Source organism: Linepithema humile, chromosome 4, assembly GCF_040581485.1.
Source record: "Linepithema humile isolate Giens D197 chromosome 4, Lhum_UNIL_v1.0, whole genome shotgun sequence".
Classification (NCBI taxonomy): Eukaryota; Metazoa; Arthropoda; class Insecta; order Hymenoptera; family Formicidae; genus Linepithema; species Linepithema humile.
The window spans coordinates 30,474,456-30,501,436 of NC_090131.1; the positions used below are offsets into that span (position 1 = coordinate 30,474,456).

The 26,981-nt window shown below is 35.4% G+C and overlaps 1 protein-coding gene across 8 annotated transcripts in view; it reads left to right on the forward strand.

The window, feature by feature from the left end:
• The window catches only part of LOC105671131 (broad-complex core protein isoforms 1/2/3/4/5), a 111,403-nt gene that overhangs the window by 67,619 nt on the left and 16,803 nt on the right, over positions 1–26,981 (forward strand). For all 8 annotated transcript variants that reach the window (XM_067352907.1, XM_067352905.1, XM_067352908.1 and 5 more), the window contains 2 exons: positions 9,133–9,295; positions 15,542–15,881. In XM_067352907.1, the coding sequence (XP_067209008.1) occupies positions 15,654–15,881 (228 nt within the window). In that variant the 5' untranslated portion in view covers positions 9,133–9,295; positions 15,542–15,653. The remainder of the gene's footprint in view (positions 1–9,132; positions 9,296–15,541; positions 15,882–26,981) is intronic.

Here is a 26,981-nt window from a genome sequence, read left to right on the forward strand (position 1 = left end):
ATGAAGCGTTGGGAGGAGCGGTGTACAAATGACAACGGCAATATACGAGTGGTGTGTAACGCTAGATACAGACCACGCAATAATGGGCTGTCTCTTTTCGCCGCGCTCTTAAACTCGCACGAATTGGCCGATATTTTTTAATTCCTCATTAATTATTGTAAAAATCGCAAAATGATAGAGGACTTTTTTACTCGGTTTAATCCGCTCTACTTACCTACACCCGAGAGGCAATTATTGATTCAACAATTATCGGACACCCTATATAAATGTTTTTACGATTTGCGTTAGGGAGGGGGCCAACTATATAGACCTGAGCGCAGGTAATACAACAATCGAACAGGTAACAAAACTAGTAAATTTCTATAGCGTCCTGCGTCTACAAATATCAATATAATCAAAGACCTGGACCGAACCATTCCTTTTTGAAACTTGTATAACTGAACCGAAATTTCGATTTAAACGGAACAAAATTTATAATACCAGAATCATAACCAGATCGGTTAAAAGAACTATTATGCTCTTATAAAAAAATTATTCATCCCAGAATTATTCTATTCTGGGAGAAATATGTGATATATAATGTTGCCGCGTCATCTATAAAGATTATAATTATTTTAAAATATAATTAGCGGAATAATGAAACTTTTGTCCCGTGCAACTTGTGCGATAAATTAATAAATATTGAGTAAAATAAAAATCTCAGCTGAATATTTTGTAAATTGTATGTATACTATGAGCAATCATATGTAAAATACATAAATATATATATAAAATTATAAAAGTTATTGTGATATAATATAAAAATAATGTAACATTATTATTGTTGTTATTTAAACTCCTTTTTAAATTAAGAAAATGTATTGTTAATATTGAAATAATTATCATATTTAATGTTATTATTAATATTATTATATATCTAACAAAATAATATTGTTATACACACATACACTGATGAGTCAAACTGTTATGATTTCCTACCTAATATTGCATTGATCCTCCGTGTACTGCCAAAACCGCTCGTGGATCCTATCATTCACGTGGAAGGTACTTAGACGCGTGCCACGTATCTTAACTTCATTGAAGACAAAATACACTCCTTCATGGCAACAGTCTTCTATGATGACAGTTGCCTTTTAAGCAGGACAAAGCGCCCTGCACGGGTTGTTCAAAAATGATTTGAAGAATATGAGAAAGACTTCATAGTTTTGTCCTGGCCATCAAATTCACCCGATTTCAATCCCATTTAGCATTTGTAGGATATGTTAAACCAACAAGTTCGCTCCGCACAACTTCTCTTGTAACTTAAAGGAACTGCTATTAATATCTTGGCACCAGATCACAGTGGATACATTTAGAAGTCTTGTAGAGTCCATATCTAATAGGATAAGAGCGTTTTTGCAGCACATGGAAGATCAACACGATATTATACTCTGTCAGCGAGAGAGTAGTCTCAGATTGGACGAAAACTTCGTCCGTTGGGCGCAGGTTGTCTCACACGGAACTTGAAAACTTAGAAAGTCCACCCACCCCATAGGACTGTACTGCTCGTACAGCTTATCAACGCTCTCCCCACTTTGCCCGCTATACTTCTCCTACGCGCAGGTCGAGACTACTCGCTGGACAGAGTATAAGTAGTCATAATGTTTTGGCTCATCAGTGTATGTGCGATGATACGAAATTGATTTCCCACGACCTATACAAAGTTCATATTTTTAAACTCTTATAAATATTTTCGCATTATTATCACCATTATTATCCAGAGATAGTACATAAGTATATACATTGCTGGATATTATTTAATTCATTCATACATCAAATTTTATCTTATTTCTATATCGACGACTTACCATGTACAATATAAAGCGTTATCTGAAAATCGGAGTCACGTCTTAATTCCGAGCGACATCACGACATATATTTTCTCTTTAGTATAATCGTATAGCAATTATGTTTTTATGATATCTACGCGTGTAGTTGGCTGTCTTTAAAGTCATTCGTCTCCCTTTTACGAGCGTACACATATTCATATTCTCGTTTTACCGGCGCTGGACAAACGCTGGCCAGCTGTAATCGACGAATTATCACGCTCGTCCCTCAATAATGCACGTCATACCATCGGTCGTTTCCACTTGCCTCGAATTAACATTCTGGCAATTCTCCGTCAGTGTGTTGATCGACGTCGCTGCTGTTTTCCCCGGACAGGACGGAATTACTGAGAGAGATGTAAATGTAAAGTGACCACATTTTTTCGCTGCAGAATTAATTTTCGGAGTACATCCCATTTGTCCTTCCTCCTCTTTCTTTTTGCAGAGAAAATGCACGTTTCAAAACTGCTATAGAAAATTACACGAATGACAAGGTAAAAATGAAGTAACGCTAGATGCAGACCACGCAATAATGGGCTGTCTCTTTTCGCCGCGCTCTTAAACTCGCACGAATTGGCCGATATTTTTTAATTCCTCATTAATTATTGTGAAAATCGCAAAATTAATTATTGTGAAAATCGCAAAAAGTAACCGTTTTTTTTCAGATGTTAAAAGAAAATATATATATTTTTTTTTTAATAATTTTTTACTTCTCATTTTGATTCTTTCTTTTCTTTTTTTTATACTCAGTATGATTCATTCTTATATTTGAGATTTTGTAAAATATTTTGTAACTTTTTTTCTCTTTTTTTTTCATACATACTATACGATGCAGCAGAATGTTGCAGGATAAATGCATTTTGCTAATGAAGTGTCAAGGACGATCGCAGTTACACGAAGTATTGGATTTGCAGAATCAAATTCCTCCGATTGATTCTAATCGGTTTTCATTATCGATTACATCAGTGGTAAATGTTTCAGGCGACGAAATTACGACTACGATGACGATAACGACAGTTTGTCGATATCTCGCTCAGTATCCGCGAGTATCGCTTGCATTGAATCACGCTTGATATTTATGTTAATCGATATGGCGCGAAGTGGACTGAAGTGTCGTTCATGTAAAGATTAGTCGCATTGTCGTGGCACAAGTTCGTATTATTTTGCAGCTTTATTTTTCTTCGATACGTCTATTTAGAGGATTGCCGTTACAGTGGGCACGCAAAGGTTTTCGTTTTTGTTTAAATATAGGTATATTTATATATTTGAAATGTCTCGTTAATAAATTTTTTCTTCTAATAATAACTAAAATGTTTCAAATTTTATTTTTAATTAAAGAAAGAAAATTTACAAATAAGATGTTCGATATATTTCATTTATATGTCTCTAAAATTTTAATATACAATTTTAATTGTTCATAACGAGTCGAGAAATTTGCATTGCAGTATACTGTAATATATAGTATAGCATGCTGATCCTTCTACGAAGGGACAACTATACCTTCGGGGTGGAACAAAAAAACGGACGATTTTTAAAATCATTTTACTCCGTTACTATTGGTTGTCTTTAGAAATCCTACTCCGGATGCCATAGGCACCTTATTGTCTTTTATAGTATAGAATAGAATTAGAGTGGGAACAGAATTTCTGAATGAAACCAATAGTGGTAAAATAAAATAAAATTTTTGAATTCACCTGTATTTGCTTCACTCTGTATTTAAAAAGAAATTGGTAGTCTTTGAACTTGATGGATGTTATTCTTCCTTTTCTTTTGAAGCTATGGACACGATGTGAACAATCACATTTTGAGGTCTGTCGAACATAATCATCTATCATTATCATTATATCATTGTTCTCTTTCCTGTTCTTTGAAGTTCTCCCATATCATCGTCGACATGAAGAAATTGCAGGCATACGTGTCAATCTTGAGAAATCAAAAGTCGTTTGCATTATCTTCAACGTGTGAAAAAAAAAACTGTAACTCGTCAGCGAATATTAAAAATATACACGCTAATTTAGCCTCGATTTGAAATATGCATACATGCAAATAGAAGCTTCACAAATGAACTAAACACATGATGAAAAATAACTATTTTTTCTATGTAGAATGACGCCTGTAATTGTACGAATTCGAGCTTGAAATTCAAATATTCCTACGAGTTTCAACGTGTTCCAGCGCGTTCCAGCGCAAAATTTTTTCTTTGAACCTGCGCCTATAATTTTGTTACCTGTGTGGAAACCTAGATTTTCTGTCTGAATGAGAATAAGAGCCAAGATTTTTCCAATTGGCCTTTACTTTTCAGTTACTTAAAATAAATATCAGTAACTGTTGTTCTATCTATTGATAAAGTTTATCTACAAGTTAAATTGTTATTGCCAAGAGGTAATTTTACTCGGTATTCTAACCACCGGGTAAGGATTATTGATATTTATTTTAAGTAATTGAGGTAAAGTCTACCAAGTTAGAAAAACCGGCCCTAAAGGGGATTCATTTTCGTTCTCTTCGTGAAAGTTCGCTGAATTGAGGCGGAAAAAAGGAGCTATCAAAATTTTTTGTAAAAAATGCGACAGTAAAAACTACGTGACGCATTTGCTAAGATTTCTCACTCATTGTGATAGTTTCTCTGTTCGCATTATTACAGCAAACGCGGATCCTCTCGCAAAAAAATCCGTGGAATAGTACGCGTACATAGCACGATCGACAAGCTGCCACGTGGATGGAAATCGATTTAACAGTAATTGCCGGGCATCGTTATCCGACGTGTTGCGCCGTTATCCTCGTAATCGACGAGCGTTGACACGACAGAAAGAATTCATCGAATCATGTTGCTCGCCCTCAATAAAATGCTTAAATTTCTTATGTTTTTTTTTTGAATAGTCTCGAAAAAATTGTTGTCACTTTATCCGCAATTGAATTTATCACGTAAGATCGCACATGCAACATTATAAATTTGATAAGTATATTAGTATGTTAGAAATGCAAGTTAACAATAATTTTATATGTTTAGGCTACGGCTTGTGCCGTTGCGTTGGACGCATATTTTCTTCTGGTTTGTGCCGAATAATTTGACACTAAATTCTCGAAATTATGACGGGTAAAATACATATCCTTTATTCGGAAGAACATAACGTAATACAAGAGCGAGATTTCCGTAAGAGAGAGAGATAACTATCAAAGCAGGCGCTAGAAGCGCTTAGGCACGTAAGAAAAAAAAATTTTGAAAAGAAAAACACAAATGCACGTACACAAAAGAACACGCATAGCGTGTACATTATATAATATTCATAATACATAATAAATAAGCAACAGAAACGGTAATTAATAAAAATTAAAATTTATCAAAGTTTAAATATTTTTTTTAATTATGCACTCTTATTTTCGTCAATAGTAATATAAAATATAATTCTAGAGCATGTCGAGCCGTCGCAGATGTTGGTGCGGTTTATTATTTTTCATATAGAAAATAATTCGTCTACATTGAGATGTTAAATTATACACCGATCTCAGATTGAGATACTTAAAGTGTGCGAAAATTAAATACATTAATCTTTATTTGGAGAATCAGAATAGGAAATAGGAAAATACGAATAGGAAATTATTGAAAGGAAGAAAGAAGAACGACAGAAAAATATCAGGACGCAAGCGACTTGAAGGGGTCCTGTTTGCTTGCCGACTGTTCTTTTCACTAACAATAAGAATAGTAATATAATTTTTTTAATATACAGAATAATCATTGGAAAGGTGCCTAAAGTAAATTACTATTATTTTACAACGAATGAACAGAATGAAATTAATTAAACGTTATTTTCTAGAGAAAAACCCAAAAAAAATTTATTCCATATATTATGAAAGAAGTATACAATAATTAATTAATTAAAATAAATATAATGAAAAATGCTACAAATTTATCTGGACGCTCCGATGAAGTGCTAAATATTTTCAAAGAAAATCCAAGAAAGTCCATCAGAAAATACTGATAAACTGAAACAGAGTATTCGAAAGTGCATTCAGGATATTTTTCCAATAGCTCCTTTTCCCAAGTTAAAAAGTGAATTTAATAGCCTTCAAAAACTTTTCTGTGCCGATTCCGATAGACAACACATTGACAATATTTATTACTAAGCGCCTAGACATGTTTGTAGCATTATTTTTGTAATATTTATTTTAATTATTTAATTATTATATATTTTTGTCATATTATATATAATAAAATTGACGGATTTTCTCTACAAAATTATGTTTAGTTCATTTTGTTTAGTCCATATTTTGTCCGGTAAAAAAAATTAGAGCAATTTACTTGAAATATCTTTCCAATAATATCCTGTAATATCGATCTCGAATTGAAGAGACGCATATAAATCTCACTAGAATCCCACTGTGCACAAAAAAATAGAAATTTGGAAAGTCACTATTCGTCACATCTAAATCACCTGATGGCTTTTCTATTGCTCATGGCTTGCGATTGGTAGTTTCGAATATTTTTCTGTTGAGTGTGGACGAATAGAAAAGAAAAAAATTTGAGGAATCTTCGTCAAAAGACTCGAATTTTCCAATTACGAACCGTTAATCGCAACTGCTTTGTCGATGCTTACATAGGCTTATTCGAAAAATACACTCACCCGAAAAAAAAGCGGTACACTGAAAATGTGGGAAAAATTCATCAAATTTCAACTGACGATAACTTCGTAAATAATAAAGATAGAAAGTTCTATAAAATATGGAAATGAAGCTAAAAATCTCTACTTTAAGAATCAATTTATTTCAATGTTGCAAAATAAATTTATTGAAAATGGCGGATGACAAAGCGCGAGCATGCAAAATTGAAAAATAATGGTTCGAGTTTGCGACGGTGCACGGTATAAACAAAAAATTGTAGCTTATTGGGATCAAAAGCGTACGAAAGTACAGAGTCTCCTCTTTAAAATGCTTTTTTATGCATCTTGATACGATGATTTTTCGCCGAGAGATTCGCATTTGAAGAAAAAGGCAGATTCTTACTTCAAATGCGAATCTCTCGGCGAAAAATCATCGTATCGAGATGCATAAAAAAGCATTTTAAAGAGGAGACTCTGTACTTTCGTACGCTTTTGATCCCAATAAGCTACAATTTTTTGTTTATACCGTGCACCGTCGCAAACTCGAACCATTATTTTTCAATTTTGCATGCTCGCGCTTTGTCATCCGCCATTTTCAATAAATTTATTTTGCAACATTGAAATAAATTGATTCTTAAAGTAGAGATTTTTAGCTTCATTTCCATATTTTATAGAACTTTCTATCTTTATTATTTACGAAGTTATCGTCAGTTGAAATTTGATGAATTTTTCCCACATTTTCAGTGTACCGCTTTTTTTTCGGGTGAGTGTATATGTATTGTGATATCGCTATCTATTTTGAACCAAGTTCGATGAACTGAAAACGAACCTATCCAAGAGGCTATTAAAATTTCTTGTAAAAAACGCGACAGCAAATGCTCCGTGACGCATTATTTGCCAAGATTTCTCACTCATCGGATAGTTTTTCTGTTCGTATTATTACAGCAAACGCGGATCCTCCCACAAAAAGTCCCGTGGTGTAGCCGCGAACTGTGGTGCCAACAAATGAACGCGCTACGTCCCAATGTATACCAATTCGTGAGTTGATCTATGCAAACAGACTCGCGAAAGGTCCTACAGGATCGTAGCCAGGGGGATGCCCGGCATTCTCTGACAATTTTTGGGCACCCTTTGAGCAGAATAAAAAAAATTAAAGAATACTAATAATAAATAATAATAAATAATAATAATAAATAATAATAATTATTTTGTCGGAGGGAAACATATAATTGGGAACCAGAGTGGCATTCAATAATACCTATAACTATTTAGCAGCATGTAGAACGTTTGCATGTAACACTGTGTTGTGTGAATCTACATTTTCGATTTTAAGTAGAATTAACCGATCGCAAAGAATTTCTATGACCCACCAAAGAATGGCTAATCTCATATTTTTAGCCTTTGAAAAAGAGAAAACTAAAAATATAAATATGGACATTTTTTTAAAAGAATTTTATAATGCCAAAGAAAGAAGACTGCAGCTCTTCTAATTCAATTATTATTTTTTTTAAATGTTTATATAAAGAAAGGCATAGAGAGCCGTCGCGGGATGTTAGTGCGAAATTATAATTTTTCTTAAGAACATTCGCCCGGCAAGCGGAAGACCCGGGTTCAATTCCCGGCTTAGCCACTCGCACCCTGATATTTTCCTCTCTTCCCTTCTTTCTAATAATTCCTATCAGTACATACTGATTCTCCATATGTGAGAACAATGTACTAAAATTTTCGTACATTTTAAGTATCTCGAACCAGAGATCGGTGTACAAATTTAACTGTCTCACGTAGACTAACAAATTAATTTCTTTAAGAAAAATTATAATTTCGCACTAACATCCCGCGACGGCTCTCTATGCCTTTCTGTTATATTAATTGATTGTTATCATTTGAGCCTTTCCTTTATATGTGTTAGATTGTTTTATATAAAGAGTTATTATTTTATTTTTCATTTTATTTGTACGCATAAATGCATAAAGAATGACATGTTTTTTTGTTTTCCATAGATATAATACCTATACATTGTTATTTTGTTTTTGTAATTCTTATATTAATATATCTCATTTATTTGTATTTTATATGAAAATATTATTTTCTTCATTATCTCATTATCACGTTTTAATCCTGTTTAGTTTTTTAAAAAGACTTTAAATTGATACCTTAAAATGTTATTTAGGTTAAATTAGAAAAAAATTTTTACCTAAGGCGCCAACTGGGGGATAAATCATTGCAAGCACTTTTTATTTTTCCTCAGAAAACCCCTCACAAAATTCTAGTTACGACCCTAAGTATCTATGCCTGGTCACAAGTCAACTGAATTGTAGGATAACATGGGCTTCGATAAAACGCAGCTTTTGACAGAAGATATATTTTCCCGTACATATCTATCTTATTGAAAATTGATTCCACCGAAACTATTGCCGTTTCAGTTTTCCGAGTTTAATGCGCTATGCTAGCAGAACTAATGCGAAGCGAATATCGACGTTTCTATCATCGTGAAACTCGAAATGAACAAATCTATTCGGTCAATCGTAATCGCCAATCTAATATAACTGTCATCATCATCCAAATATGACGAGTTAGTCGTCATATCGCGTGTCATATTGCGTGAAAATCGATACTTTGACTCATTCCGAAAACCATTAATAAAAAGTGCGTCTGTTTTTTTTATGTTTCAGAGAATAAACTGCTAGAGAGGGGATACAGGAAAGTTGGTGGGCTTTTCTGGAAGTCTTTTTAAAAACCCTAGAATATACAAGAACCGCTTCAGTTCATCTTTGTGCGTGTAAGAGTGCAGAAGGGCAAATTTCTTTCCATTAAACCAGAACGAAAATTTATTCAGTAAGTAAGAAAATGATATATTGGCGGTTGCCAAGATTTCTAACAATAAGATGTATCAATTTTATGCAGAAATATATCAAAATAAAAGAAACTCGAAATAAACTTTGAATATATTCGCTAATCGTTATCGCCAATCTACATTGGCCAATATAATTATCGCAACAGTAAATTTATATCAAAATTTCGCATAACTACAAATAATCGTAACTCCGTCAAAAATTGTCGGTATTTGTTCGGTATTGCTCGGTATTTGAAAATTTTTTTTTTTTTTTTTTTTTGAAGCTTAAAGTCTCTATTTTAAAAAGCATTTGTCAGATTTTGAATTTATTCTTTCCCCCTCCCGCTGTTTCTTCAAAAGTAAAAACGTGTTACGTCTCCAAAAAATTGCATAGGCTGACTTACTCCACGGGGTGGAATAAATTTTTTTTCGCGAATGTCACTATAACCATCGTAAAATTTGGACTTTTCCTTGCAAATTAAACAAAAAAGAGGTTTGTACGATTTTTTTTCGCGGAGCTACAGTGTATCAAAGTTACCTATACATTTGTTCAGTTACCGCCAGCATTGGCATCTCTCGATACGTACCATGGGGACGGAGCTGGTCGAATTTTGTGCATCGTGTGTGTGTGTGTCTTTTGGACAGGAGAAATGTGAATACACTTAAAACCACGTATTCTCGCTTCGTGGCGGGATGATTTCTTGGAGACGCTTACGCATATTGATGCAGAGTGTAATTGTGAAAATTCGTGCCTTATCTGCTGTAGTGCTGCTTCCAGTTACTGAAGATTGGTTGGCTCTCTCCAAATCTCATAGCCTTCTTCCCATCATAGCCCCATAAATGTTTCATGTGATTCAAATCCGGACTCACTGGATGTGGTAGCACCTCGATGCTGTTTTCTTCAAGGAAGTTTAATGGCAATCCTGCAGTGTGTGAATGGAACGTTGTCGTGCATGAGGATAAAATTGCGCCCCACTTGACGACTCATCGGTATTACGTGAAGTCGCAAAACTTCCTCCACGTAGCGTTCCGCTGTTATTCCAGGAGGTGGTGACCAGATTCGGGCGTCCATGCGTCGATATTCCACCCCGTACCATGTTGGAACCACCGCCAAACGCATCATTCCTCAGGTCACAACTAGATCCTGCATCAATATGCGTGAGCATCTACAAGAAATCGTCCCGCCACGAGACGGGAATGAAATACGTGGTTTTAAGTGCGAATGTACTCACATTTATCCTGTCCAAAACATACATACCCGATGCGCTAAGTCCAGCACCCTTTCCGTGGTGCATATCGAGTAATACCAATGCTGGTGGTAACTGAACAAAAGTGCATAGGTAACTTTGATACGCTGTAACTCCGCAAAAAAAAATCGTACAAACCTCTTTTTTGTTTAATTTGCAAGGAAAAGTCCAAATTTTTGATGGTATAGTGACATTTGCGAAAAAAATTTATTCCGACCCGTGGAGTAAGTCAGCCTATGCAATTTTTTGGAGACGTAACACGTCTTTACTTTTGAAGAAACAGCGGGAGAGGGAAAGAATAAATTCAAAATCTGACAAATGCTTTTTAAAATAGAGACTTTAAGCTTCAAAATGAAAAAAAAATTTTTCAAATACAACAATTTTTGACGGAGTTACGATTATTTGAAGTTATGCAAAATTTTGATATAAATTTACTGTTGCGATAATTTTGATTCCCAGCGTAGTATAACATATAACGTATCTAGTATAACGTATAACGCTAACTGTTATTATTAGTATTAATAATTTTAATTAGTGAAAGCAAAGTATTTGTAAAAAAGCAAGTCTTTCTATAAAAGCACTCAAATATTACAGAAACTATAGATGAACACTTTTAGAGAACTTTCATTTGTAAAACATATCTTATTTTAAATGAAGTAAAATTGATATAAATTGAATAAAAATTGAATGTCGAAGACTATAAGTTTTTGCTATATTTTCTAAAAATATGCACTTCTATTCGCGCTTTTTACGTTAACTGAGTGCAAAGACTTTTACTTGCAGCAGAATATTAGCAACGATACGTAAAATAATACGCTCTTAAATATAAACATTCTATCAGAATGAAGAAAAAACGATAGCGCGATAAGCGCTATGGACATTCACGCATGGACATTCTATCCGATTTGCGGCGGGAATTCCTTTCCCTTCCTTCAGTGATGGTAAACTTCCGTCCAGTCTGATATCGGTGTGACAATGACTAGTTAAACTGTATCTGCGTGAATTTACATAAAACATTCAAAAATTGGTTCTCATATATTATATTTGTTCCGATTAATTATTTTAACAAATATTAATAATAATACTAAGGCTTTACTAAATTAACAATTAATATTAGCAGAAAAAGGCGAAAAGAGCCGTTGCTAATTGTTCGTACATATTATATCATAAAATTATAAGAACAAACGTTTTTGCCTATATTAGGCCTTCATCAGTGTCATTACAAATAAAATATAATAAACGGTTTCACAAGTGTCGATGCGCTTTACAAACAAATAAAACGATTTATAAAAGAAAAGTCAATCTTGGGCCTTAATAATAAAAAATTATTAAAATGTAAATTAGCTATGTTGACCCAGAGCCAGGTGTTAGATGCTCAAAAAATAATAATTAACTAAGTTATATGTTCAAACGTTTCGGCACATTTATTTCGGCCATCTTCAGTGATAATATAAAGTAAACAATCGTTATAGCGGAAACATGAAATAATAAAAACAAATATGTTCCGCAAAGCTAACGCATATCGGTTGGAAAATTTGAACGCTCATTATAATATAAAATAAAAATATAAAATAAAATAAATAGTAATAAATTAAAACTGCAATGCAACGTCGTCGTATAAGAAATGCAGGTTAAGAGATCTTACTTGAATGTCCATGTTATAATAAAAAGTTGAAGTAAAAGTGTCTCCAAATTCGAGCAATATATAAATCAAGGTGTCCTAGTATACGATATGCACAGCAACGCTCGAAAGACATTCTTCTTTTCGCTTTCCATTCCTTATGCTTAACAGAATGCAAAAAATGAAAAGTCGACGAATGATCGGTCAATCTTCAACCACAAAAACAGTTGAATATAAGAAAGTCCAAATGTTAAAACGTCTAATAAAATGTTATGGTGTAAATAAAACAATATATGCAAGATGTTCTTGATGAGAAGTAATACGTAAGATATTCTTGATGAGAAGTAATTTCAACGAAAAATTCTTTTCCTTATTGCACGATTGTTAATTGGTATGGTTTTAAGCCAAAACTGTGTATCCAATAAAGAACCATGGAAGAGTCAGAGATCAAAATTATTCAACAAAATGCCTTCATAATGCGTGGAGAGGTTCTGACAATTCGTAGAGTCTATAATTAAAACTGAAGATATAATTAAACTAAATCGGATAGTTAAAATGCAATTATCAAAATATATCACCGTTGTGAAACCGTTTATTATGATAATTTATTTGTAACGATACTGATGAAGGCCTAACATAGGCAGAAACATTTGTCCTTGTAATTTTATGATATAATATATTGCACGAACAACTACACGGAAAAAAAGGTAGTGTCAAATCAAAACTTATATACTCAAATTAACGCGTTCATTGTTTCGTATATATGCAACAATTTATAATCTTCCGATAAGAATTTAATAATCTTAAATTTTAACAATATTATAGTCTTATATATATATATATATATATATATATATATATATATATATATATATATATATATTTCCATTTTATAATAATCACTTGAAGAAGACAATATAATTATTTTGACAATAAAATATCTTCCTTTTGTTTGAAAAATATGTTATTTTCTATCCAACATTTTTTCTTTTCCACTGAAGAAAATTATTCTTAAATAATAAGAATATTATTCTTAAATAATAAGAATATTTTTTTCTTGGTTGAACTATATAAAATGACTTTATTCAAGCCAGTTTTCTTCGTTTAAAGCAATATAATCTCATTTCAAGATTTTCATGTTAAAAATAAAGATATTTTTAAAATAACAATATCTTTTTTTTCCGTGTAGTAACGACTTTTTCCGCCTTTTTCTCCTAATATTAATTGTTAATTATTTTAATATAATTTTCTGAATTTTCTCATGTTTAATAACTCGTCGAAATAAATTTTAATTTTGAACAAGAAATTAAAATTCGATTCTTAAGCCGATTCTGCAGTCTAGATTATATGTAATACATACTCCGTAATACATCTCCGACTGACAATAAATTTACCTTTGTGTTACTCGCCGATTTTATTGAAACTCGGTACACTTGTAGAGCTGTCAAAAATAATGGACACGTATTTTTTTATATCGGCAATGGTGCAATTTTAAAAAATTTTAAAAGTGAAAACTACCCCTTGTATTTATTAAGTAAGAGTATATTAAGTAAGAGTAATTAATTCGTTGCATTTAAGCTAGCGGTAGAAATCTGATCTAGAAGAAAACCTGGCCCTGGATATTTTTTCCCGAGCGATATAGCTTGGATCTGTTCGGGAAATCTAGCTTTTGAAACCATGTGTAATAGGGGACGGGGACGGGCATGGGGCGGATCTTTTATCTAAAATCTAGGGCCCAGGCCCAGGCTTATTTTCATTTTTTCCTAGAAATTATCCTGGAATCCCGTCTAGGACCCTTATTTTACACGGGTTTTCTCCTGGATTGTTCGATAATAATAATAATAACTCGTAATATTAATAAATAAATATTTCCTCCTTATATATTTTATTAGCGGTTTTTTTTATCTTTATTACTGTTAGATTGCGAATACTTGTTTTTTATCAAGTCACTTTCGTCACATGTGTCACTTTCAGTTTCGATGTTCACTATTTTTGTTTCTAATTTTTTCCTCGCCCGATATTTTCGCTTCCTCAACAGTGTGTGTAAAACTGGCGTATCATTTCGCGAAAACTCATAAATAATTAAGAGTTCTGGCTTTCAATAGTTCTAGAGTTCTTGATAGTTTAAACAAATAGTTCTGACCATTAAACCAACGAAAATGCCTCAGGACAAACTAAGACGCCAACTTCACGCAGCGTCGCACTTTCTTTATCATTTCTTTATCAATAATTGTTAGAATTTAAAAGATTTATGTCAGTTCTACAAGAGTTCTAAGAAGAGTTCTGCCTTTTAAAAGCAAAAAAATATCAATAAAGGTGAAATAAGAACAAGCGAATCCCTATATCTATAGATATAGAGATGAGACGCCGGTCAACTTTCGAGAGTTCTGCTTATTCTAAAACAATTTTCCTATAATGATCATATAAAGCTGCCCCACCTCACTGCCGTATCGTATCATGTGTATAAAATTTAATTCTTTCTTTTTCATCTTAGCTACTTTCATCTTAGAGTATTAAGACCTTGCTTAGGCTCCGAATACACTATTTAAGAAGTTTTTACAAAAACACAAAATGGCGATAGACTCTCGCCACTTCCTCATCGGTTATTCCTGGGTTCGGCAAAGAGCGAGATAAAATTCTTTTTATTTATCAAGTCGCCATATTGGATCCGCCATTTTAAATTCTATAATTTTTACATTAAATTTTCTTTCAACGACATGAAAACCCTTTATTATCTTCAAAACTCAAAAATAACTCTAATACCGTTAGCTTGCAACGAATTAATTAGTCGTATTATAAATACAAGGGGTAATTTTCACCCTTAAAGTTGCACCATTGCTGATATAAAAAATACGTGTCTATTATTTTTGAGCGCTCTACAAGTGTACCGAGTTTCAATAAAATCGACGAGAAGCACAAAAGTAGATTTATTTGTGAGAAACTTTCTTTTTCAAGGAGTAAATAAGAAGCAAAACGGCCAAGGCTAGGTGTTCGTGCTAAGCATATTATAAAAACAATCTTGATAACATTGACGTTTCGACCACAATTTGGTCTTCTTCAGAATTCACGAATTACAATACACTTAGCACGAACACCTAGCCTTGGCCGTTTTGCTTCTTATTTACTCTTTTAATTTTGAATTTATGTTGGCCTTTGATTATAATTTTTCTTTTTCAAGTTCTGTAAAAAATATGTAGTGCATAAATTGGGTGTATATATCGCAGCATTCTTGTAGTCATGTATCTCCAAATCGATGAATGAATCTCCCCTTTGACCTGGTCTCTTGAAATTTTGTGTATGGTATTCCCAGATACCACACTGTTACCGATATCGGTATCCCTCTCTCACTCCTTGACACCGGAATTCCTCCGATGTTGCAGACGGGGCGGAGGTGGAGGCGAGGACGGGCGACGAGAGTACGGTGAACCGGAAGCGAACGCGACAGTGGCCGGATCGCTCGAGGAGGAGTTCGCGGCGGTGCCACGGCCGCGCATGCTTCAGCAACGAGGCTGTTTAACAGTAGCAACGACACCCGCACCCGCTACGACGACCAATCTAGCGTCATCATTATCATCCCCCAACATGTTTCCGCAGCAGTATTGCCTAAGATGGAAATACCATCACAGCAACTTGCAAACCATGTTCTCACAGCTGCTCGAGCGGCAATCCTACTGCGACGTCACACTCGCCTGCGAGGGCAAGACGTTACGAGCGCACAAGGTAAGCAGACATCGCTACAGGCGTTACTTACTTAGATTTCTTGTTGCCTGCAAACTCGATTAAAAAAACCGCGCTACGCATATAATCAATAACACTTTGAATATTATTACCTTTCAATGTTATTCTTTTTTCGAAAATAGGAATTGAGATCAGACTTTGTTGCGCTGCAGAAAAACGTCTATTTTTATTAACAATTTATATAAACTTCGATAACACAGTAGAATTGGCTCAAAATACAGTTTCTCATATCTGCAGTATGAAAGATCTGAACTCGAATCGAAATTATACACTTTTCTGATATATATTTTTTGCGCAAAAATAAATTAGTATAACTGCTTTAAGTAATTTCATCGTCTAAAATCAACTCACATCGTACTCTCAACAAGATGACTTGATTTGCTCGCTTCCTCGATTGCGGTATAAACAGAAATAGAAGGCAGAATTAGTAATCTATTATGGCGATATGTATCAATTGAAAACTCGTGGTACAGAACTGCGTTTTATACGAAAGTCGACGATATAAGAAGTTTTACCGCGAAATAGAGAAATTAGTCGCGAGCAATTCAGGATACGCGGAAACTCGATTTCCGGAATTTCGCTGTAACGTGAAATTGGATTTATGACTGAAACTCGATAAGTGGAATTTCACAATTCGATTTACGGGAAATATATAATAAAATTGCCATTTTCCTCGATATTTCATCTCGAATCCGGCTCGAAACGAGCTCAGTCCCTCGGCTACATCGCGAGAGTTATCTTGTCAATTTTCAATTAAAATAATCGAGTCGATATATAAACTCCGCGGCAACCGCGAGACTTGCGTATACGCGACGAAACGAACTCCGTCTCGTCGTTAATCAGAACTTCGTCCCTGTGACTTCGTCACTCGTCAAAACTCGGTTATCGTGACGAAATGTCTAACTCAGTTTTCGGTAACACGCGGGCACGACTAAATTGCAACCGCACTGCCGGCGCTGTCTCGAAATTCCGTTTCTACTTGGAACTGCATTTCGAGCGCACCGCGGAACGATGTTTTCATCCACGGTATATACAGGGTGTCTTGCAAGTCACCCGTTATGTTCCCTGAGAGGGAAATGTCATTTCTCGAAATTACTGAAAATGTTTCCAAAATGCTATCCAGTCAGATATATCGTGATGTACTTCGCGTGTTGGACTTTATTTCAAAAGAACCGCTGCAATTTCGAAAAGTGGCATTTCTCCGACTCTGTATGTGCTCTCCCACACAAGCTTCTTTAACAAGCTGCGCCATTTCTCAAGTATCTTTGATGTATCTCATTCTAGCTTTCCAGTACAGTTTTTCTTTTCAATCTTTCTATTTTTTTTTTTTTCCCCCTCCCGATGTGCCTATTCTTTGACTGTCATACAGAGAGGTATTTTAAACATAATTGGAGTTCCAATTTTATACGTAATAGGCGAATTTCGGGAATATGAAGCGGATGAATTTATAATACAACCCTAACAATTCATTCATTCATTTCATCCCCGTTGGTTTATGACGGAGTAAAATGTGTTACCTACACTTAGCTATATTTTCTATTTATTTCTACCAAAACAGTTCACATTTTATTTGCTTAGTTTGATCTACGAAATAGACATAAGGTGAACTAATTGTCTGAATTGCGGTTGCGAAATCTCGATCATTTACATCAGTGTGAACAAGATCATGCAACATCTCGCTAATAATAAATTCGTTCAGCTGATGAGCTCATTGAAGTCAGATGATGCGCGATCACGCGTGTACATACCAAGTGCCAAAATCCGAGGAACGATGTAAGGGTAGCAGCAGCAGCAGCAGCACTACCTCTACCGTCACCTTCGCTCTTCCCTCGATCCGATGGAGACGACCCGACTCCTGATAATTGGATTCTATTCCCAGCCAAAAAACCCGGACGATCCGTAGCAGACGACGAATGCAATCCCGTCCGGTTTCCACGGACCCGGACTCTTACTCTTTTTTCGCGTACACGTGTCTCTCATTCTCTTCGCTCCCCCCACCTTTCCACTTTCCCTGCCCCGACTCCCCGCCTTTCCCTCTCCTTCTCTAGGCTCCTTCGCGTTTTTCTGCGTGCCCCCTGGTTCTTTTCCCATAGCGCGCCGCGCAGAATTTCCTCCATTCGTCTTATTGTACGTCGCCGCGAAGGAGAGAGAGAGAGAGAGAGAGAGAGAGAGAGAGAGAGAGAGAGAGAGAGAGAGAACAATACGTCGACGGTACGAAGGACAAGAATCGAGGAGCTAAGGGAAGGGTTAGGGGCACGAGGAAGAGGTGATGGGGGAAGAGGGAGAGAGGAGGCGGACGGACGGACGGACGGACGGATGGACGGACGAACGGACGGACGAACCTCGCCGCCTTGCCCCGTAGGAACATAAAACTTAACAAACGATCAATTTTCTGTTCTTTGTTTCTTACCGGGGTGGAACTACGGTATTTCGCCACTCTCTACCCTCCTTCCTCCGACCTCCTCTTCGCTCGCCGATCCCCCTTCCTCCTCTTTATTACCCCCTTCCTCTGCCATTTCCCACGCGCGTTTCCACCCTCTTTCTTCCCCACGCCGGTTCCCTCTTCCTTGTTCTCTCTCCCCTCCTGCTTCTCCTTCATCTCATCCTGCTCTGTTTCGCTCCCTCTTTTTCTCTCTTTCTCCGGCGGCCTGTGCGTCGAAACGAGCCGCGCAGAGGAGAGGCACTCTATCAAAGTAGAGTACGTTCGGCTTGGTTTATTTTTTACTTTGGGAGGGGTCCAAATTGTAAAATCAATACTTCCTCCTAAATTTAGAATGCCGCCACCGACGCCGACGCCGATGCCGACGGCCACCACCGGCCCAACGCGCACGGGGCTTTTTCATTTCTTTCCCCCCGCGCACGGCGCGACAATTCGCCTGACTCGCGGCGCTCGTGTGTGCCTCGTATCTCTTTTTCTTGTTGCCACGAGCAAAAGCCGGCCAGCTACCGCCGCACTTTCGAGCGATGCCGCCGGCAGTGAGAGCGATAAACTTGTAACTTGACAAGATGTCACAATATATATATTTACAATTTTAATTAATTTAAAAGAAATCCTGTTTTTATTTTTCGCAACTAAGTACGTTTTTTTAACGTCTAGGCTTATATTTTATTTTATTTTTTAACTAAAACAATAAATATTGAAGAATAACTTGGATAATAATAATATTCGAAGAGAATATTTAAGAATTAAAGTATCAGTGGTATAGCTACTTGAAAGATGATGGCGAGACGAAAACGAAAGGGACTCGTGACGACAGAAGTTCAGCGCGCCAAGCGTTTAAGGGAATGAGGAAGGGCAAGAGAGGCGAAGGGGAATGCTTTGTGGACAGCTGTTTCCTCGTCTAGCATCACCTGCACCCTACATCACATTCTACGAAAAGAGATACTATATACAGGAAATATCCGATAATACCACTTTTTCGAGGTCATTCCCCTTTATGTTACGAACTAGTTTGACTGATAACCTCGCTTAACTAACTTCGGGTAGCGATTACTTCATTCTTTTGACACAAACAGTCTCAGCGCTCTAGCGCTGATAAAGAAAAAAATATTGTCAAATCTAACGAGAAACTATCGTTTCGTCAATTCTCTAAGTGTATCTCCTAAATCGATCTTGTGATTTGCAACGTACATGTAATTTACATGTGTACTTGTAATTTACTAAGAAGAAAAAAATTTAATTACCAATATGTGCTCAGTTCCTAATCGTTAGTAAATGAAAAATAAATCCGCACATAGTTACACAACTCTCATGAGAAAAAAAAGATTCGCGTTATAGGAAAACGATAGATATGGTAGAACGATCATAAGCTGCCATCATAGACATTCGCCTTATTTCAAGAAGAAAGAAAAAAAATTTATCTTGAAACTTTCGTAATATCGAACGATCTGGAACTTTCGAAAGGAGAAGATTCGTCCGTCCGTCCATCGGCTTCTCTCGATACGTTGCAAAAACTCCCATGTATTTCTCGAAACAAGAGAAATATACTTCATACGGCGATGGTTATCGCGCTGCACTGTCTGTATTCCCGTCGGACCGAACTCTCGAGAAATTTCTATCCCGCACGATTGCCTAGCAAGGGAGAAAAAGAGAAAGAGAGATGGAAACTTTTGAGATTCTTTAAACGACGCTCTAAATGTGAAAAAGAGGAAAAGCGCGCGCACGACGGGAACAAGAAAATCCTATTCGCTCGCGCGATGAGTCTCTCGCGTGTCTTCTCTTGATTCACCCTCGCTGATACCGCGCACTGCAAGTATCTGCACTGATGTTCGCGAAGCACGACAAGAACGAGATACAGGAGCGAGAATAATTAATTTTGCCCTGCCCGGCCCGAGGATTTAGAATTCTTTTCTCAGGATGAAAAAAATAAATGAATCTCTTGCCAATGAGCCATTGCGATTGAGAAATTCGTTCCGCGTTCATTTATCAGAAATTTCATTGACAGTAATATTCGATAAGAATACTTCGCAACAGTGTTTTTTACATTTTATTATAATATTTTGTTTCGAATTAAATCGTGTCGGTTAAAGTTGAAAGGATTTAATACGATAAAAGATTTTCGTAACTGATGGTGCTTTAACAAATAAATAAATTTGATGCACTTTGTGAAAGAGGAAATTTATAAGCCATTATCAACGGACTAAATCTCTTGGAATTAAACTGTCACAATTGAGAAATTCGTTCAGTAACATTTTTTAAATATTTAATTAATAATAATATTCGATAAAGATATTTTGATAGCAATATTTGTTATGCGTTTAATTTTTTCGAATTAAATCAGAGATTGTCAAATGCTGTAAAATGTTGTCAAGCAGAATATCTTCTCAATTATAATTTATAATATTTCAATATTGTTTCAAGATTCCTGGAGTCGCACTTCGAAACACATTAAATCTTATTTGTAAAACTGTGTATATACATTATGTATATATGTATACTGTATGTGCATAATCTATAAAATACTCATGTTATGCTAAATTTCGTTAAATTGTTCGATTTAATTATAGATAAATATTATATATGTTGTATATAATTATAGATCATTAAAAATTTAATCTTTTTCATCAAATTATTATTAATATCTGGCTGATATTCTGTTGTTTCAACAATTTATATAAAAGTTACGGAATAACAACAGACCAAATCAATTTCTTTAAGTAGTACAATTTGAAATAATCGCCAACAAAGCGCAATGCGCGTATTTTTATCGTACTATTATTAATTGCAGTTGCGAAATGCAATGTCATCGAAAGAACACCTTTCTTTCTAGGTCGAGAATCGCGAGAATAAAGATATCAATTGTGTATTATTGATATCGTATAAAACTATCATTTGAACTATATATAGCGCCTTTTCCAATGAAAATGTTTCTCGTTAATAATCACCGTGCTTCCCACCCACAATTGTAAGTGTGATAATTCTTCCTGGAATTCTTTTTTTAGCGCAAACGACTAAAACCAGGACTGATTGAATTACGTGATGTCTGAGAGAAAGAGACACGGATTTTCTGTCGGATTATAATGGATTTGTCCTTAAACGTGCGCCATAGTTAATTAATCGAATCAGCATCTGTAACGAATAATTATTGGACGCGGAATCCTAAAATCACATTTGAGTTCTTTTTTTTTCAAACTTGATTATTTTTAAGGTCTCTATTTTATCAGAATTCACCACGCTTTATAAGTTCTTTCTCTATTAAAAGTAGTCGTTTAACTAGACATGTTTTTTTTTTTCTTAGTTTTTTTTCCATTAAAAGTAGTTATAAATGGAACTGGTTATTTCTGCGTATAATGAGGATTTTCTTTTTGTAAGAGTACAGAGGTTACACGTACAAAGAGGCAAAGTAGAATAAGATTTTATCGTCACTTAAATAAACTTAAAATAAACGATTGTTTCCCGCTTGAAAGCGTTACACAAATTGGAAGACTTTATATAATCATCCTTCATATAAATATGCAATGTTTAATTTCCAAATAATGCGAATGTATGATATGTAATTTCCCCAACGTATACTTTTATTTGCTCACCGCTAACCGCGAGTTGATTACAATTTAATTGCTCTCTTTTTGATATTCAATTGAAGCGCGAAACAAATGTTCACGAAAAGGAACTTTATTATGGTAGCATTGCAGGAACATTTTTCAGCGCGATCATACCATCGCGACAGACATGGAAATTAATTCTGGCTTATAAATATTACACCTCAAAGAGCACGCTCCGAATATCCTAGACTGAATTGATTACCATCCACGAAAAACCAACAACTCATATTTTACCAAAACGGAGATATACATTCATACATGCAGCTATATTAAGTCTAAATTAACATCATTTTACGCTCGTGCAGGATAAAAGCATGTTTTTTCACTGCCGTCAGAGAACTGTGTACTCTTGCAGGTATTACAATATTATTGTACACATATCAATGATACCTAAAATATACCACTTTTCGTTATATCCTCGTACAGTTCAAATTTTTATACGTGCAATATATAAAGGTAATATATAGCTATAAAAAATATGTAACGTTTTAAGAAAATCTTAAATGTTATGCAGTGATCTTGTCTAATATTTTTAATAAAATGATAAGCCTTGACGACACAAATGAGTGCAAAAAAAGTAACATTTTTATAACAATGTCCTGAAAGCGTAGGCTTTTTTATTCGTCCGCCAGCAGTCGATTGACGTCGGGAAGTAAATATATATCTAAAACGATGATAATCCGCCATAGGGCGGAGAGTTCGTGCACGATGACAAGCGAGCGTTTCAGCCGGTGGAGGATTATATAGGCCGATGTTACTTTTTAAGCGAAATGTGTGTTAATGTCGGTTTGTTACACTATCGATCAAGTCACGCAGCGTGAAAAGAGAGCCAGAAAAAACGACAGTAGGATTCCACGTGTTCTCAACCATAACGATATCCACGTCTCGTTCTCAAGATGCACACCGAGTATTACCCCGGTGTGCGTTGCGGGTAATTATGTACTGCCGTACAGAGGGGCTGCCAGGTGCTAAGGTCGTTAAACCCGGACATCCTGCCTTCTAAAAACGCGACGGGCTTCTTGTCTCTAATTGCACAAGAATAATACGATTTGATGTACTCCCTCGCAGTGCGAGTTTCGAATTTGGTCGCTTGTGGGGACGTAATTTTTAATATATTATACCAGGAAAGACCATATGTGTGTGTGTGTGTGTCACACATTGTGTCGCAATTAAATCTACACAAAAATCTAGATTCTTTCAGAACAATTTTTCGCAATAAAAATGTAAATTTTAAAAATTCTGTCAAGATCCATTCAAAGTTGGGGCAAAAAAAAAGTTTATCCGCTATGTTCTTTTAGAGTTTAGGATGGTCAAGTGTTTTTTCCTTTAGATATTAGAGGGATTTACCTTTTTCTCCAAATTCTTCAAAAACTGGTTTTTGAAAGAAATAAATTTGACTACCTGCAGTCACTTGAATCTTTCGAATTTTTGTCGCATCACTGAGTGACGTGGAAAGGCTCTCCCACGCTAATAGGATTTTACGAGCAACGCGTGGTGAAGGAGAGATCGTTTCGCGAAATTAACACTCGTCGGAGCGAGTGAACTCGTAAAACAGTATAATCGATATTTTCGTACGGGCGCGAGTACTTTTTCCCGACTGCTACCTCTGCCCCACACAAACACACACACGCACACTTGCTCTCTTCTCACTTGCTCATTCACCTACTCATTCATTTCGCTGACTCACTCATTCACTCACATTCGTCTCCCCTCTTTATTTCTCTTATCTTTTCTATTCGACTATCTTGCTCTGTCCGATGATGAAGTATATCCCCTATTCCCATCCCTTTATTCTTTGAGGGCTGCCATTACTGAGTCACACCGTTCTCCCCGCGACAGCTATATTCGCGTCCGCACCGAGACCGGCGTGGGAGATTAATTTGTTTTACACGTACCTCACACATGCGCTAATATTTATCAGGGCTTGCTATTTTTCATTAGATTCCGTCGTCCCACGGTCGTTTCGCATCTCACTTGTCCATAGATGTAGCAAGTATAGACTGCTCACGTCGTTCGAACAGTGCACTGAATTTAGAAAGAGAAAGAAAGCTTGAAATTGTTTTCTTCCTTACATGTAAGAGTAGAGATGCTAGTAAAAGTCCACATCTCTGCCTTTTTTTACTATATGAGCTCCCTCGCGTAGTAGAATTTCCCAAGTCATGTAAGTCAAAAAATTTGAGATTTTGAATTTACATTAGAAATGTGTTTTGAAAAGTTGTCTGCATCTAGTAAACAAGTGGTGTAAGTCCAACTTCATAAATAAGCCGTTGGGAGCGCTACAAAATTGAAGGAGTTAACGATAACAACAGGTTGACAGGTTAAACGCAAAACATCAATTTCCCAACAATTTAAAAATTGGATCACTTTTGGAAATAAGAAGCCCATATGTTACTCCTTCCCATTTGCGTTAAAAAGAGACAGCGATACTATTTTACTTTGCGCTCTCTTTCTAATTTTGGATCGTCCACCGTTTAGAGGGAATACAGTCTATACTTACTGCGTCTATGCACTTGTCCCACTTGCACTCGTCTAACATCAAAGCTCGCACTACGCGACACGTGTGCGCCGCGATATCACCGATGCGAAATTCAGGGTAAGCAGATAAAAAAAAAGTTTGAAAATAAGGCTGCGGTCCGCTTGACACTACAAATCCTTCGAAATGTTCTTTTTCTTCTTCCTTTTAATGAAGAGAGAAGGAGAGAAAGAACATTTCGAAGCATTTGTAGCGTCAAGTAGAGCACAGCCTAAGTAACTTGGAAATATAGAGTGTTGTGCGAGTCCCAAAAACTCGAAGTTTCGAATAAATTGAGAAATATGAGCGCGTATTCCGAATGAATGGATAAGTATAAAAAAAAAAAATCATTGAAATCTGTGAAGTAACATAATGCTCAATTTAATATCTCTACCGGGACGGACATTTACCGACACTTCGGGGTTTGTGCGCTGTAAAACACACACTCGACGTAAGCACAGCGGCGCCGTTTTCTTACTCGTTAAATCCGTCGAGCGTGACGCGTGGCAAAACTGCAAGACCCGTGTGCATTATTAGAAAATTCGCGCGTGACTTACGCGACAGATAAGATATTTTCTTGCACCATCACGAACGGAGATACGCAAAAAAAATTTATCCTGTACTAATATTAAAGCACCTAATAACGATTAAAGATTGTGTCAGATTGTGTCATATTACTGACTTGATATGTCATGCAGTTTCTAATAAAGTTAAATTTAAAACGGAACTCTCAAAATAGGTTTAACAAAAAGAACGTGCAAATAAAATCCTGTTGTTAACAGTGTTATGGGTCATATATCGAAAACTTCAAGTTCTGAGAAAAGAAAAGTATTATATTATTATTTTTTGTCTTTTTTAGGAATTAAGGTAGCTCGGTAGTAACTTAATTTTTGATAAAAAGTTGTTTCCATTCCGCACACGCACTGTTTATTTGTATCTTTATATCTTTTTGATCTGTATATTTTTATCATAAAACGTACTACATCATTAAAAATTATGTATTTTCTTTGCACTAGCTATCGTAGATTTTTAACGACGCTATCTCAATTACATAACTAAGGAACGATTCGTTAGCTGAGAAAAACAAGTAATGAACTTTCGAGCTTATATGAAAGTTAACTTCAAAAATATGAAGATACAATTGTAAGATATTTTTTAGATTATTTGAACGACAAAAAACATAAAAGATACAAAGAGATATATAATCCGCGCATACGTGTGTCACATTCATGCGCATACAAAGAAAATTGCCTTTATTCAGAACTAATTTATCGTTTGTCTTTATTCTTTCTTCTGCAATTCTTTCTTTTCATTCCATCTTTCAATTCTTCATCTATTCAACAATGGTTGAAATGTAAAATATTAGACCTGCATTTCGAACCATTCTGTTAGTTTGCCGACCATATTTTTGGGTTGGTTTTCGAAATATTCGTTGTTCAAATCAAAGAAGGAGGGTTGAAGAATGTTTGCAGGTATACGATTTATCGGGTATAAGAATATAAAAGGGAAGAGAAACGTAGAATGTAGGAAAACGTGTTTCATATCCAGGATAAAAATTTTGACATACCAACGTTATTATGTAATTCTCCGGAAAATCGAATTTCAAAATTCCGTCTAATGGCCTTCCGCAAACGCAAACGCAATTTCATAGCCTACCAAAATTCCTTAAAACGAGTTACCGCGTATCGATCTGTAATTTCATGCATGCGGAAGTACAGGCATCCGTTAGCGATCGTGTGTTGCTTAAAATTGAGAAAGAAAAGGTGGATTTCGAAATTCAAATTGCAGATATATACAATCTTCTTGTTTGATTAAAAATTTTCTCATCTTAGCGAATGTGTTTTCGCTATGCAAACTTTTCCCAATGATAAATATCCTATTTCTTGCGAAATTTTATTTCTTATCCAGAAAAGTCGAACGACTGTCACCGCTATTCGTTCATTTTAATTTTGTTTTTCGTTGCATACTAGTGACGTAGTACGATGAACTTTTCGCAAGAAAGATACCGACCGGCTTCTGAAATGGAAATCGCACGTATACATTATTTATAGAATTATGTAAGACCGTTTTTCTGTACGAGCCGATTTACGAGCACACGAACGCGAGATCTTTCTTTCTATGTCTTTATCTGAATTCTCTCCCGTCATCACGTCGCGAATCTAGTCTTCGTTGAGCATTCCAGTTATACTCATTCAATGCTCGAATCTTTTGGATCGGTTTTGAATTTCCTTAACTCCTACTGTCGGCGATTATTTTTAACTATACGTCAACGCGTATTACAATCTCTATACTCCGAGGCACTTGATGCAAAGATCAAAAGATCGCGCCTACATATATGGAGTAATTAAATTCTAAGTAAATGGCTACGTTTTGAACATTGTACATTGATAATAATGTATTATAAAGAATATATTATAAATAATTAATAATAATGTATTATAAAATAATATTATTTAAAATTATGTAATATAATACAGCTCAAAATGCAAATGTAATAATATGTAGGCTGGAGAATCCAGTTTTTTTTT